The sequence below is a fragment of the Ranitomeya variabilis genome, chromosome 2 (assembly GCF_051348905.1).
Source record: "Ranitomeya variabilis isolate aRanVar5 chromosome 2, aRanVar5.hap1, whole genome shotgun sequence".
Taxonomy (NCBI): Eukaryota; Metazoa; Chordata; class Amphibia; order Anura; family Dendrobatidae; genus Ranitomeya; species Ranitomeya variabilis.
Window position 1 is genome coordinate 677,135,407 of NC_135233.1, and position 16,248 is coordinate 677,151,654.

General features: G+C 47.2%; 1 protein-coding gene across 4 annotated transcripts in view; it reads left to right on the forward strand.

Moving 5' to 3' along the window:
- Nucleotides 1-16,248, forward strand: part of AHI1 (Abelson helper integration site 1) — a 289,456-nt gene that overhangs the window by 62,672 nt on the left and 210,536 nt on the right. For all 4 annotated transcript variants that reach the window (XM_077289311.1, XM_077289310.1, XM_077289309.1 and 1 more), the window contains exons 12-13: nt 6,830-6,953; nt 7,450-7,679. In XM_077289311.1, coding sequence (XP_077145426.1) covers nt 6,830-6,953; nt 7,450-7,679 — 354 coding nt within the window. The remainder of the gene's footprint in view (nt 1-6,829; nt 6,954-7,449; nt 7,680-16,248) is intronic.

The following is a 16,248-nucleotide window of genomic DNA, read 5'->3' on the forward strand; positions in this document are numbered from 1 at the left end:
GTATCACCAATATGTAAAGCCTTTGAGCTACACCTGACAAGTCTCGCCTCTTTTAGGAAAGAATATGGACGCACAAACCTACACTAGTATTAGAAATGGCATTCATTCTCTTTATTCAGAAAGGTCTGTCCTGTCCTTTGTGTATACTGAAGCAGTAGCTGCATATTACCACTGAGAAGGGAATTGACGTGCCTATTGTTTAGAGTGATAATTAACAAATGGCTACTCTGACTGCTGTTATGATGGGGGAGCCCAGATTACGTATCAGGACTTTAGTTACAGAGGAAGGTTATGCCTATTTTACAGGTGACAATAGCAACTGCGGCATCTAAAGAGTTACACAAAAGAAGGGGGCTTCATCTATCAACTTGCATTGTAATGGCAACAAGGGGGCCTATCAATAGCTACAATTTTAAAAAAAATGTATAAAAATCACAAATGTTCCTCTATTCAAACAACTGTATTATGTAAAAAAAAGCATTAAAAAGATCATAATTTATATCGCCATGTCTCTAACGTCCTCAAATAATCACATACAGGGATTGTCTGGGATATGTATACTGATGACCTATCCATGAAATAAGTCATCAATATTTGAAGGCACACGCTGATCAGCTGTTTGCTCTTGCTGCGTCCGGGCGTACATAGTGTACGGAGCCAGGAAATCACAGAACACTGGCGGTTTTCTAGTACTGTAGCTCAGCTACCATGCATTTCAATAGGAGTTGAGCTGTAGTATCCAAGAACTGCCACTACAGTGAATGGAGACGTATACAATGTTTACCCCAACCACAGCTTATTGGTGGGGGTACTGGGTTTTGGACCCCATGCTAATCCTGTATTGATGACCTGTAAAGAAAATATCAGTGTCATCGAATTCAAAGTCCCAGAAAACCCCTTTAGTAACCCATTGGTGTCATAGCCAGTTTGGGTCTTTATGCCAGATAATTATTATTTTTTTGTTTGCTTCTTTTTGTCTCATTCCAGGAGCCATAACTTTTTTTTTATTTTTTTGGTGACCTTTTCATCATAAGAGTTTGGTGGGTTTTTTTTTTTTTATTTATTTTTTTTTAAATGAGTAGTTTGTCATTGGCATCATTTTGGGTTACATATAAATTATTAAAGGGAACCAGTCACCAGTTTTGTCATATAGCAACTAAAGCTGTCACGTTATGCTGATCGCCATCCTCCTGCGCACTATGCTTTGCCCTACTGAGAGCAGAGGCAAAAACATAAGAGCGCTCGCAGTAGGGCAAAGCATAGTGATCAGGCGCGAGTCGCAATTTCTGTGTGCAGACGCAAGATCTCGCCCAGCAGTGTGGTGACGTGAGGCGTCATCCACGTCAATTAAAGAAGGATGGCGATCAGCAGCGGGGGGGATGGAGGGTCCGGAAACCACGCCCATCAGACCAAACCGACCCGATTACCATACAGCCCAGGAGAACTTAAAAAGGTCTTGGGGGTATACAGGGGGAGTCACTGGGTTATATAAGCATTTATGGAATGCAGCACAGACCCTGAATTAGGTGATCGTTCTATTTGATATATGACAAAACTGGTGACTGGTTCCTTTAAACACTTTCTATACAATGGAATATGAACAAAACAGTTCTGCCACAGTTTTCTTTTATTCTAAATTCTATGCTATTCACCATGTTGCACAAATATAGTATTGACTATTCTATGGGTCAGTACGAATATGGCGATACCAAATTTTTTATAGTTTTTAGTTTTATTAATTTGCACAATAAATGCACTCTTACAAGAAAAATAATTTGCTTTTGGTTTGCCATATTCTGAAGCCATGAGTTATTTAATTTTCCATCAGCGGAGATGTGCATATGAGGGATTATTTTTTTGCATGTCAAATTGTGATTTCTATTTGCGCTACATGAAATGTTTTGATAATTTGTCATACTCTTTTGGAGGCAAAATTTACCGAAAATGATGAAATATTGCATTTTTTTTTAATTCATTTTTTTAATCCCTGCTCTGTATAATTGTCATTGTATCTTTATCTTGGAGGTTTGTACAATCACGACAATACTAAATTTATATACAGTGCTCAAAAAGATAAAGGGAACACTTAAACAACAGACTATAACTCCAAGTAAGTCAAACTTCTGTGAAATCAAACTGTCCACTTAGGAAGCAACACTGTTTGACAATCAATTTCACATGCTGTTGTGCAAATGGAATAGACAACAGATGGAAGTTATTGGCAATTATCAGACACACTCAATAAAGGAGTGGTTCTGCAGGTGGGGACCACAGACCACATCTCAGTAGCAAAAGGCTTTCTGGCTCATGTTTTGGTCACTTTTGAATGTTGGTTCTGCTTTCCCACTCGTGGTAGCATGAGACAAACTCTACAACCCACACAAAGTGGCTCAGGTAGTGCAGCTCATCCAGGATGGCACATCAATGGGAGCTGTGGCAAGAAGGTTTGCTGTGTCTGTCAGTGTAGTGTCCAGAGGCTGGAGGCGCTACCAGGAGAAAGGCTAGTACACCAGGAGACGTGGAGATGGTCGTAGAAGGGCAACAACCCAGCAGCAAGACCGCTACCTCAGACTTTGTGCAAGGAGGAGCACTGCCAGAACCCTGCAAAATGACCTCCAGCAGGCCACAAATGTGCATGTGTCTGCACAAACGGTTAGAAACCGACTCCATCAGGATGGCCTGAGTTCCCGACGTCCACAGATGGGGGTTGTGCTCACAGCCCAACACCGTGCAGGAGGCTTGGAATTTGCCACAGAACACCAGGATTGGCAAATTTGCCACTGGCGCCCTGTGCTCTTCATAGATGAAAGCAGGTTCACACTGAGCACATGTAACAGACGTGACAGGGTCTGGAGACGCCATGGAGAGCGATCTGCTGCCTGCAACATCCTTCAGCATGACCGGTTTGGCAGTGGGTCAGTAACGGTGTGGGGTGGCATTTCTTTGGAGGGCCACACAGCCCTCCATATGCTCGCCAGAGGTAGCCTGACTGCCATTAGGTACTGAGATGAGATCCTCAGACACCTTGTAAGACCATATGCTGGTGCGGTTGGCTCTGGGTTCCTCCTAATACAGGACAATGCCAGACCTCATGTGGCTGGAGTGTGTCAGCAGTTTCTGCAAGATGAAGGTATTGAAGCTATGGACTGGCCCGCCTGTTCCCCGATTGAACACATCTGGGACATAATTTCTCGCACCATCCACCATCGTCACGTTGCACCACAGACTGTCCAGGAGTTGGCGGATGCTTTAGTCCAGGTCTGGTAGGAGATCCCTCAGGAGACCATCCGCCGCCTCGTAAGGAGCATGCCCAGGCGTTATAGGGAGGTCATTCAGGCATGTGGAGGCCACACACTCTACTGAGCATCATTTTCTTGTCTTGAGGTATTTCCACTGAAGTTGGATCAGCCTGTAACTTAATTTTCCACTTTGATTTTGAGCATCATTCCAACTCCAGACCTCCATGGGATATTAGTTGCAATTTACGTTGCTCATTTTTATGTTTTATTGTTCTCAACGCATTCCACTATGTAATGAATAAAGATGTACAACTGGAATATTTCATTCAGTGATATCTAGGATGTGGGATTTTAGTGTTCCCTTTATTTTTTTGAGCAGTGCACATTTTTAAAATATTCTCTTTTATTCATGTAAAAGTTGTAAAACCTAAACAAACGTATATAAATTTAGTATTGTCATAATTGTACCGACAGTAGCCGGGCTTCAAAGGAGATAGTGATTTTTACTACTTGCAATAATATGTGGTTTTGCCGTGTATAGTATAAGCAATCAGATGATCTAAGGTTTAAGTCTCCTAAGGGGACTAATAATTACAATAACAAGTGAGAATTTTTTTTTACAAAATATAAAAAAAATCCCCAACGCATAAACGTTCGAATTAACCCCCTTTTCTCCCATTAAAAATAAAGATCATTAATAACAATAACGTGGTATCACGGCAGGCATAAAAGTCCACAAAATATAAAAAGAATTATAACAATCGGTAAACACTATAAGCAGAAAAAAATTAAAACCGCCAAAATTGTTGTTTTTCTGCTGCATTACCGCAAAAAATGCTGAAAAAAGCAATCAAAATGTTGTAGAAATAAAAACGATGTGTCACACCACAAAAATAAGCATTCAGACAGGTCTATCAACCGAAAAATAAAAACATTATGGGTCATAGAATTTCAGAAAATGGCGACACAATATAAAAAAAAAGAAAAAAAAAAAGTGTTTTAACTGATTTTTTATTTTTTTATTTGTTTGTTTAACTACAAAAAAATGGGCAAGTGTGCTACTACGGTAATCATATTGCCAGTAATTTTTAGCACACAATGTATGCGGAAAAAAACAGTTTCTCAAAAAACAACGTCAGAAGTGTTTTCCGCAACTTCACCAAATTTCGTTTCCTGTTTTCCAGTGCACTGTGTGGATAAGGAGTGGTGTAATTCAAAAGTCCAACTTGTGCAACTAAAAACAAGCCCTTATATGTCTGTATGGGAAAATAGATATTTTTTTCTATTTTTTTTTTTTTTTTAACAATACTTATTGGTCCCACAAGTGGATTTGGACCTGCGATCCTTTGATAGCATGCTGTAATACTTATGTAGTACAGTCCGTTATTACCACTGTGGTGGGATCTGATTGGCTGAGGGATATTGCAATTAGAGAAGCCTTTATTGGGCCTTTCTATTGATGTAACAACTATCAGCACCCCGCTATCGTACGGCTGGGATGCTGATGGGCTAAGATTATTCCTTACATACGGCTGTCACTAAGGACAATGCATATGATTGGTTAAAGTGCGGAGATCGGCACTAAGTTCAGTCTCCGCTTATGCAGCTGCAGTCTGAATTTCTGCTGCATAAGCGGAGACTAGACTGCATGTCAGACTGAAGTAAATCACCTGCAATCTTGACGTACAGTTATGTCATTTTGCAGGAAGGGTGATCACTGATCTATATGGTGATCACTGTAATAAAAGAAAAAAAAAAGTTCATCCCACCATGCAAATAAACTGAAATAAAAATTCATAGGAACACCAAAATAGTGCAAATGTGTCAACTCATCCTGCAAAGAAAAAAATCTAACACATCTTGGTCAATAACAAAAATAAAAACGTTATAGCTCTCTGAGTATGGTGACACATGATGTGGTGATTTTGTTATATAAAATATTTTTATAGTTGTTATTATTTTTATAGTGCTATTCCATGGCGATTTACTGTACTTGTTTTTATTATGTATACCCCTTTTCACATTTAATCTTAAACAATACAAGTCACGACTGGTACAGGAGGAGAGAGGACCCTGCCCGCGAGGGCTCACAATCTGCAAGTGATGGGTGAGGATACAGTAGGTGGGGGTAGAGCTGGTCATGAAGCGGTAAGGTGGAGTGATGGTTAGTGTAGGTTGTAGGCTTGTTGGAAGAGGTAGGTCTTCAGGTTCCTTTTGATGGTTTCCATGGTAGGCGAGAGTCTGATATGTTGGGGTAGGGAGTTCCAGAGTAGGGGGATGTGTGGGAGAAATCTTGTATGCGATTTTGTGAACAAGAGATAAGAGGGGAGTAGAGAAGAAGATCTTGGATTGGAGGTTGCGTGCAGGTAAATACCGGGAGATGAGGTCACAGATGTATAGAGGAGACAGGTTGTGGATGGCTTTGTATGCCATGGTTAGAGTTTTCAACTGGAGTCTCTGGGTAATGGGGAGCCAGCGAAGGGCTTGACAGAGGGGACAGGACCATGAATAGTGGGGCTATAAGTGGATTAGTCGGGCAGCAGAGTTTAGAATAGATTGGATGGGTGCAAAAGTTTTAGAAGTGAGACCACAAAACAGGAGGTTGAAGTAGTCAAGGCGGGAGATGAGTGCATGGACTAGGGTTTTTGCAGATTCTTCCTTGAGGAATGTACGGATAAGGGAAATATTTTTGAGTTGAAGTTGGCAGGAAGTGGAAAGGGCTTGATTTGTGGGTTGAAGGAGAGATCAGAGTTGAGGACTACCCCGAGGCAGCGAGTTTGTGGGACAGGGGAGAGGTGGCAGCCATTTACTTTAATGGATGGGTTCGATGGGGGAAGATGATGAATTCTGTTTTGTCCATATTAAGTTTAAGAAGTCTAGCGGAGGAGAAGGATGAAATAGCGAACAGACATTGTGGGATTCTGGTTAGTAGGGAGCTGATATCTGGTGCAGAGAGGTAGATATGTGTGTCATCAGCATAGAGGTGATACTGCAAGCCGTGAGACTGTATGAGCTGTCCCAGGCCTAAGGTGTAAATGGAGAAGAGCAGGGGTCCTAGGACTGAACCTGGTGGGACTCCGACAGATGGGGGATGAGGTGAGGAGTTGGTGTGTGAGTGGGAGACACTGAATGTCTGGTCTGTTAGGTATGATGAGATCCAGGATAGGGCCAAGTCTGTGATGCCAGGAAATGAGGGTCTGTAGTAATAGGGAGTGGTCCACTGTTAGTTCAAAAGAATTAAAAGAAAACTTTGTTTGTACTTGCCATGATTGTACTTGCCTGTAGAAAACAGTTAATGTCAGTTGCACTGTACGGTGAACATAGTAAAAATTAACCCCACACCCCCAAAACAAAGGATATTTATTTTTCACTCCCCGCTCCACAAAAAAAAGTTTTTCAATATATTATATTCCAGAGCTATAAATAACTCCTTTATAAGGGCCAAAACAACAGAAAAATAAAGTTATGGGTCTCAGAAGGCGGGATTGATGGAGGGGAAAAAATAACAGCCTGTCAAAAAACACAAAAAGTGTATGTTATTTTATGCATCAACAATTTTTTTAAATCTTTTTTTTTTTTTTTTTTTGTAGTATATGAAATTCCTTCTGGTCAATATCTCCGAGAACTTCATGGTCACCTTAATGTTGTCTATGACTTGTGCTGGTCCAGAGATGATCATCATTTGTTATCTTCCTCTTCTGATGGTACTGTCAGGTGAGTATGATTCTGGATTTGTCTATTTTCCGATTCTGGTTGTATGGCGTTTTTGGAATATTTTAAGAAAATAATGATATAAATTTTTTATTAAAACAAAGGCTCTTTTATTTAATTGTTATTTGTATGTAACATTATAAAGAACGTGTGTATGTACGATACCTGCCGAATATGCTCATAGTGTGCACACGTAACAGTTAAAGGGAGTTTCCAGAATCTGCCAGCTGTAAAAGTATCACTAAATAAATATTAGAAGTTCAGAAAATCGGTGCCAACATCACTTTACTGTAATTAACATTAATCCGCTAAACGTTATAGCAATATTTCTATTGTAAAAGTAGCTACTTTGCATTAAACTATAATAATTTCATAAGAGTGAAAGTGTTCCAGAAATAATATGGTTTTTAAACTTGTTAGTTTAGTAGAAAAATGGGAAAAATATAGCATGCAGTAAAATGCAATTCTAATTATTATGTCATCTTTGTTGTCCCTCCAGGCTTTGGAGAATTGGAAATGAAGCTTCAGCTGCCTTAAAAGTTTTACCCCATCCCTCCTTTGTATATACAGCTAAGTTCCACCCCATGTCTGATCACCTCGCAGTGACTGGATGCTATGATGCGGTCATCCGAGTGTGGAATGTGAAAGTGAAGGAGATCAATGGTCAGCTCCTACAGGAGTTTGATGGTCATAAAAGTTTTATCAATTCACTGTGTTTTGATGCAGAAGGTAAGTTCTTTAAAGAGCAACATCCTCCTAAAGTACCGTATATACTCGAGTATAAGCCGAGATTTTCAGCCCATTTTTTTAGTCTCAAAGTGCCCCTCTCGGCTTATACTCGAGTCATTGTCACAGGGGGTCGGCGGGGGAGGGGGTGCATCAGGAGTGGCGGCTGTCACATCATACTCACCCCCACCTGACGCGTCTCTGCACGTCTCTGGCAGCTCTTCCTGTGTTAAGCAGTCACGTGGTACTGCTCATTAAAGTAATAAATATGCACGCGACGCCAGTCCCATAGGTGTGGAGCGCATATTCATTACTTTAATGAGTGGTACCATGTGACCGCTGAACACTGGAACAAGCTGCCGGCACGCGGCGGAGACCATCGGAGAAGCAGGGACGTGCAGACCGCTCCAGGAGGAGGTGAGTATGACTGGGGAGGGTGAGCCATGCGATATTCACCTGTCCCCGTTCCACCGCCAGACTCTGTCCTCTGGCTGTGACGTTCAGGTCAGAGGGCGCGATGACGTGGTTAGTGCGCACCCTCTGCCTAAACAGTCACTGCAGAGAGCCGGAAGACACAGCAGCGGTGGAACGGGGACAGGTGAATATCGCAAGTGCCGCGGGCCTGAGCCAGCGTTGACTCCGGCACCTGGCCCCAATAGCGCGCTGGTGTCCCCGCCTGCTCAGGACCCCAGCACTCGGCGCCCAGCGATGAGAGGTGAGTATATCTTTTTTTTTTTTTTTTTTTTTTATTTAATCGCAGCAGCATATGGGGCAAATTATGCTATGGAGCATCTTATGGGGCCATCAACCTTTATGGAGCATTATATAGGGCATATCTTTGTATGGAGCATCTTATGGGGCCCATCATGAACTGTATGGAGCATTATATGGGGCTCCTGATTCAATATGGATAATCAAAAACATTTAACCTACTGATGTCTCAATCAATTTTACTTTTATTGGTATCTATTTTTATTTTTGAAATTTACCAGTAGCTGCTGTATTTCCCACCCTAGGCTTATACTTGAATCAATAAGTTTTCCCAGTTTTTTGTGGCAAAATTAGGGGCCTGGGCTTATACTCGATTATATACTTGTATGTTTAAATCTATGATCAGAATGAGCAGGTCTAAATAATGTCTTTACAGAATTATCACTTATAAATGACCCGCCATCCAGGGGCACAAAAAGGGACCAGCACTATGTTATCCAGCAAAAGAAGTCCATCAACACTGATATATTTAGAACTAGCTATTGAACCCGTTCTACGCCCGGGTGGCGAGCATTTATATTGGAATATGGTCTCCATCCTGGTATGTGCTGCTCCTATCCTGTCATATGCTGCTCCATCCTGCGCCCCCATCCTGTCATGTGCTGCTCCACCGTGTCATGTGCTGCTCCATCCTGCATCCCCATCCTGTCATGTGCTGCTCCACCGTGTCATGTGCTGCTCCATCCTGCGCCCCCATCCTGTCATGTGCTGCTCCACCGTGTCATGTGCTGCTCCATCCTCATCCCCATCCTGTCATGTGCTCCCATCCTGCGCCCCCATCCTATCACGTGCTGCTCCATCCTGCGCCCCCATCAGTGCGGGCGGCTGTGCTGAGTGCGGGCGGCTGTATGTGGCTGTGCTGAGTGCGGGCGGCTGTATGTGACGTGGCTGTGCTGGGTGCGGGCGGCTGTGCTGGGTGCGGCAGCTGTGCACGGCTGTGCTGGGTGCAGCGGCTGTGCTGGGTGCAGCGGCTGTGCGTGGCTGTAGGCGGCTGTGCGTGGCTGTGGGAGGCTGTGCTGGGTGCGGCGGCTGTGCTGGGTGCGGCGGCTGTGCTGGGTGCGGTGGCTGTGCTGGGTGCGGCGGCTGTCCGTGGCTGTAGGCGGCTGTGCGTGGCTGTGCTGGGTGCGGAGGCTGTGCATGGCTGTGGCGGCTGTGCTGGGTGCGGCGGCTGTGCTGGGTGCGGCGGCTGTGCTGGGTGCGGCGGCTGTGCTGGGTGCGGCGGCTGTGCTGGGTGCAGCGGTTGTGCGTGGCTGTGGGCGGCTGTGCTGGGTGCGGCGGCTGTGGGCGGCTGTGCGTGGCTGTGCTGGGTGCGGCGGCTGTGCGTGGCTGTGGGCGGCTGTGCGTGGCTGTGCTGGGTGCGGCGGCTGTGCTGGGTGCGGCGGCTGTCCGTGGCTGTGGGCGGCTGTGCGTGGCTGTGGGAGGCTGTGCGTGGCTGTAGGCGGCTGTGCGTGGCTGTGCATGGCTGTGCTGGGTGCGGCGGCTGTGCTGGGTGCGGCGGCTGTGGGCTGTGCGTGGCTGTGGGCGGCTGTGCTGGGTGCGGCGGCTGTGGTCGGCTGTGCTGGGTGCGGCGGCTGTGCGTGGCTATGGGTGGCTGTACGTGGCTGTGGGCGGCTGTGCTGGGTGCGGCGGCTGTGCGTGGCTGTGCTGGGTGCGGCTGTGCGTGGCTGTGGGCGGCTGTGCGTGGCTGTGGGCGGCTGTGCTGGGTGCGGCGGCTGTGGTCGGCTGTGCTGGGTGCGGCGGCTGTGCGTGGCTATGGGTGGCTGTACGTGGCTGTGGGCGGCTGTGCTGGGTGCGGCGGCTGTGCGTGGCTGTGCTGGGTGCGGCGGCTGTGGTCGGCTGTGCTGGGTGCGGCGGCTGTGCGTGGCTATGGGCGGCTGTGCTGGGTGCGGCGGCTGTGCGTGGCTGTGGTCGGCTGTGCTGGGTGCGGCGGCTGTGCGTGGCTGTGGGCAGCTGTGCTGGGTGCGGCGGCTGTGCGTGGCTGTGGGCGCCTGTGCGTGGCTGTGGGCGGCTATGGTCGGCTGTGCGTTGCTGTGGGCGGCTGTGCGTGGCTGTGCTGGGCGCGGCGGCTGTGCGTGGCTGTGGGCGGCTGTGGTCGGCTGTGCTGGGTGCGGCGGCTGTGGTCGGCTGTGCTGGGTGCGGCGGCTGTGCGTGGCTATGGGTGGCTGTACGTGGCTGTGGGCGGCTGTGCTGGGTGCGGCGGCTGTGCGTGGCTGTGCTGGGTGCGGCTGTGCGTGGCTGTGCTGGGTGCGGCTGTGCGTGGCTGTGGGCGGCTGTGCGTGGCTGTGGGCGGCTGTGCTGGGTGCGGCAGCTGTGGTCGGCTGTGCTGGGTGCGGCGGCTGTGCGTGGCTATGGGTGGCTGTACGTGGCTGTGGGCGGCTGTGCTGGGTGCGGCGGCTGTGCGTGGCTGTGCTGGGTGCGGCTGTGGGCGGCTGTGCTGGGTGCGGCGGCTGTGGTCGGCTGTGCTGGGTGCGGCGGCTGTGCGTGGCTATGGGTGGCTGTACGTGGCTGTGGGCGGCTGTGCTGGGTGCGGCGGCTGTGCGTGGCTGTGCTGGGTGCGGCTGTGCGTGGCTGTGGGCGGCTGTGCGTGGCTGTGGGCGGCTGTGCTGGGTGCGGCGGCTGTGGTCGGCTGTGCTGGGTGCGGCGGCTGTGCGTGGCTATGGGTGGCTGTACGTGGCTGTGGGCGGCTGTGCTGGGTGCGGCGGCTGTGCGTGGCTGTGCTGGGTGCGGCTGTGCGTGGCTGTGGGCGGCTGTGCTGGGTGCGGCGGCTGTGGTCGGCTGTGCTGGGTGCGGCGGCTGTGCGTGGCTATGGGTGGCTGTACGTGGCTGTGGGCGGCTGTGCTGGGTGCGGCGGCTGTGCGTGGCTGTGCTGGGTGCGGCGGCTGTGGTCGGCTGTGCTGGGTGCGGCGGCTGTGCGTGGCTATAGGCGGCTGTGCTGGGTGCGGCGGCTGTGCGTGGCTGTGGTCGGCTGTGCTGGGTGCGGCGGCTGTGCGTGGCTATGCGTGGCTGTGGGCAGCTGTACTGGGTGCGGCGGCTGTGCGTGGCTGTGGGCGCCTGTGCGTGGCTGTGGGCGGCTATGGTCGGCTGTGCGTGGCTGTGCTGGGCGCGGCGGCTGTGCTGGGTGCGGCCATTTTCTTGGTCCTGCTCCCGGAGTCGGCGCCTGCGCAGTCCGCGCTTTCCGGCGCCATTTTCTTGAAGACACTGCAATGTGTCTTCAAGAAAATGGCGCCGGAAAGCGCGGACTGCGCAGGCGCCGATTCCGGGAGCAGGGGGACAGTCACGGCCCGGAAGCGCGTCGGTGGAACGGGTCAGGTAAGTATACTCACCCTCCGCCTCCTGGCTCGTCCCTGCTTGTCCGGTGGAGATCGCGGTGTGCGTTCAGCGCTTACGCATACCGCGATCTCCTGGGAGCGTCGCTCTGTGCGGTCCAGACTGCGCCGGCGCTTGCGCTTGCGCAGTCTATAGAGGCTTCGGACAGAGTGACGCTCCCAGCGTTATATTATAGATGCTCTGATGACTACATTTGAAGTTGATCCAGGCACTTACACTGGCTTGCATCTCAAACTTGATTCAATTAATAACGAAGATCATCTGGCACTACATAAGGACTTTGGTCCTCAGGAACTACGAGTCCCATTTGTGGAGTACCCTGCTACACACTGCTCATCAGTATCAGTGGTGTTTTTCCTTTAAGAGGAAAAATGAATAAAAAAAAAATACAGCAGTAATCACAAGTTTTGCAGGCTTTCCTATATAACCTGAATGGGTTACATCATGCAGAGAATAGAGCCTTGACCAATTAGCTTCTGAATATACTTTACCACGCTTTCTGTAGCCTTGACAAAGCATGTTCAGATCCATCATGTGCAAGGGTGTACAGCCTGGGGCCCTAAGGCTACGAGTGGCCCGAGATGCCCTTCTTTGCAGCCCTCACCTATCAGCTCACAGATATGGTAGTGCCTGGTCATGTATGTTCCATGACATGGAGAAGAATCAGTGTTGCGTAGAACCATAGGGATGTATGTATGAATATTGTGCCGTGTGGTCATTTCTGGGACAGCCATATTTAGTCAGGATGGGTGAGTCCTGACTCCTATAGCACAGAAAGAATTAGATGAGGTGGAGAAGTGGCCATACAGAATGCTCCTTGGTTCATTATATTCTATAGGAGAAGGGAGACGCTCAACTGTTTCTGCATCTGGTATCTATAACAATGGAGAGAGCTAAATGCAGTGTCTCCTTTCTGGACGGCAAACTCAAGCTCTGCCTTCCTATTAGGTGCTGGTTCCATTTTTAGGGCTCCCACCTATTAGATATTTATAGCACATAATTTCAATGTGCAATAAATGTCTCACAAGGTAATACTGTATAATATTGCAGCTCTTGATTGATCTGACAATGTATGTCTGAAGTATGAAGGTGCACTGTAAAAGTGCTTAATATATTAGTTCAATCTCACCAGACTTTTTCATCTTGGGTGACATCCATCAGGGATTTCCACAGGAGCCACATATGGATTGGAGCCAAGAAAGTCTTTAATCTTTAACCCCTTCACTACCTTGCAATTTTCTGTTTGTTTTTTTAATTTTTATTTTTTGCTCCCCTTCACAGAGCCATAACTTTTTTTTTTTTTTTTCTTTCATATACTCATGAGGGTTTGTTTTTTGCGGGATGAGTTGAAATTTTGAATTAACACAATTGATTTTACCATATAGTGTACTGGAAAGCAGGAAAAAAAATTACCAAATAAAACTAATTCTGACATTATTTTTTTTTTCTCATTACGCCGTTTATCGATTGGATTAATTTACTTTATATTTTGATCGGGTGTTTCTGAACGCATCGGCACCAAATATATGTATTTGAACTTTTATGTTTTAAATTTTTTTTAGATTTTTTAATATTAAAAAAATATTTGGCTGTGTGTAGATCATTATCATTATCTCCGCTGAACGCCGGCTTCAGGCTAGCATTCATAGGAGATTTACAATCACAGGCACAGGGGGCTTCTGCAGACCACTGGCTGTCATGACAACCCATCGGCACCCCGTGATCACTTTGACAGGGGTGCCAAGGGGGGGGTGTCTTATGATACACTTCCGTTTTGCGTGAGATCTGAGATCCACCCAGCTGCTGCTAACCAGTTAAATTCCGCTGTCAATTAGACAGTGGAATTTAACACTTCTCAGCCTGATGCGCATAACATGTCCCGCCCGTGGGCGCCGATGGGTTGTTATGACAGCCGGGGTCGACAAATAGGAGATCTCTTATGAATGGAGATCATGATTTTTGTTACACAAAGCAGGGCTGAAGCCATGCTATGTGTAGCACAGGTGATTCACAGCTTCAAGACTACTAAGGAGACAATTGAAGCCAGTAAAGAAAAAAAAAAGTAAAAAAAAAAAAAAAAAATTGCCCCATTGAAAATAAAGTAATTTAAAAATACACATATATAGTATCACTGCATTCATAAATATAAAGTAAATTAATCAGATCGGTAAACGGCATAACGAGAAAAAATATCTAAACGCCAGAATTAAATTTTTTGGGGCCAACCCAACAATGCAATAAAATGCAATATCAGTCAATTAAAACATCATATCTACCCCAAAATGATATAAGTAAAATGAGGGCGGGGCGCAGAAAATAAGCCAGCACCCAGCCCTGGATCACAAAAAATGGAGACGCTATGGGTTTCGGAAAATGGCAACCCAAGTAAATTTTTTTTTCAATATTTTTTTTTTTTCCAATCACTTTAGAAAGAAGCTATACATGTTTGTTATTTATCTGCGTATTCCTACTAACCTGGGGAATTATATTGCCAGGTCAGTTTTAGCACTTAGTGAACATGGTAAATTAAAAAAAGAAAAAAAAAAATTGTGGAATTACACTTTTCTTTGCAGTTTAACCGCATTTGGATTTTTTTCACTGTTTTCCAGTGTGCTATATGGTAAAATCAATGGGGTCATTTAAAAGTATAATTCGTCCTGCAAAAAACAAGTCCTCGTATTCCTATATTGACGGAAATATAAAAAAGGTTATGGCTCTGGGAAGAAGGGAAGCACAAAAACAGAAAATCGCAACGTGCTGAAAGTGTTAGGCAATAGGTCATTTTCAGATTTTGGCTTCCCTTTGCATTACCCTTGAGAGAAATAAGAATCATAACTTGCATATTATTCCCTGTGATGGTAACTGCAAGCTGTTGATGAAACGGTGTCCTGTGATTATAGCAGGATCACGCTTATTCCAGCAGATGGTCTCCTTCTTTTTTCCTATCGCCACGACAACACCCCACGAGAGAGGGGATCCGCCCACCATCCGGAGAGGAGCCTACAGGTTAAAAAGGGGCGGTCCCCCTCGCCCTCCAGTTTGGGTTCCTGTCCGGACGGCGGGAGCCTGCAGGTCAACTTACCCGGGTCCACCAAGCCTCTGCGTGGTTTCCGGAGAGAACGGCAGAATCAGGGGCACTGGAAGCAGCGTCGGGGGTGTACTGCTCGCAGACCCCCCCCCTCGTCTGGCCGGAGTGAGATGCTTTCCCAGGGGCCGGGGAATGCCACCTGGGTCGCAGACGCGCGACTCTTCTGAAGATGTCGGCGCTTGTGACCCCGAAGTAGTTATTCTACTTCCGGGGGAGGTCGGGAGGAGGAGCGCGGCAAATGCAGAGCCGTGGAGGGTGAGTGTGTGCGGCAACATGTCCTCGATTGGGGACACAGAGCACTTGCAGCTGACAGAGCAGCAAAGGAAAAGCAGCAGTCGGTCACGCAGCAGTGACATGGTACGCGGGCGGCAGGAGTCTGGCAACCCGACGTCAGGTGGCACCTCACCTCCTCAGAGACCGGTACTCTTTCATCAGCAGTAGGTGAGTGTTTATTTCTAGCCCAGTAGCTGATTATGCTGTTTTGTGCTGTGCTTTGTTATAGGGTAAAAAACGTACAAAGTCAAAGCATAAACAGTGTGCTTTGTGCACGGAACCATTGCCAGACAGTTATATAAAGAAACTGTGTCAGGCTTGTATCTGCCCTACTTTGGAAGAAGAAGCCCCTCTCCGTACATCGAATTTGAGGGAGGTCATTAGGGAAGAAATAAGATGTTCCCTTAAATCAAAACGGCATGAAAAAATCAGAATGGAGGTGATGTCTGATTCAAGTCCTTCCCTACAGGAAGGCGAATGTTCAGAGAGTTCCTCGCCATCCTCCTCGGATGAGGAGGGAAGGCCTTGTTTTTCTATGGAAAATATGGAAACCCTAGTCAAAGCAGTTCGGGCAACTATGGGTGTCGCAGAAAATAAGGAAGCAAAATCTACCCAGGACATTATGTTTGCGGGGCTGTGCCAGAGAAATCGTAAAACGTTCCCGGTGGTGGACATGATTAAAGATCTGGTTAGACGGGAGTGGGATAAGCAGGATAAAGGGTTCTTGCCATCCGCTGCAAAGAGAAGATACCCCTTTGATGATGACCTCTTATCTCAGTGGATAAAGATCCCTAAGGTAGACGCAGCAGTGGCTTCCACCTCAAAATTAGCCTCGCTACCACTGGAAGATGTGGGTCTCCTTGAGGACCCGTCAGATAGAAAGGCGGACATGTTCCTAAAAAAAAGTGTGGGAATCGTCTTCGGGAGCCTTCAAACCCGCGATCGCTGGTACCTGTACTGCCAGATCCGTTATGGTCTGGGTAAGTCAGCTAGAGGAGCAACTTAAGGCGAAAGTTCCCAGAGAAAAGTTGTTGGATTCCTTGTACCAGATCCGAGAGGGAGTAGCCTATTTTGGCGGATGCTTCAATAGACTCTTTGAAATTAGCGGCAAGA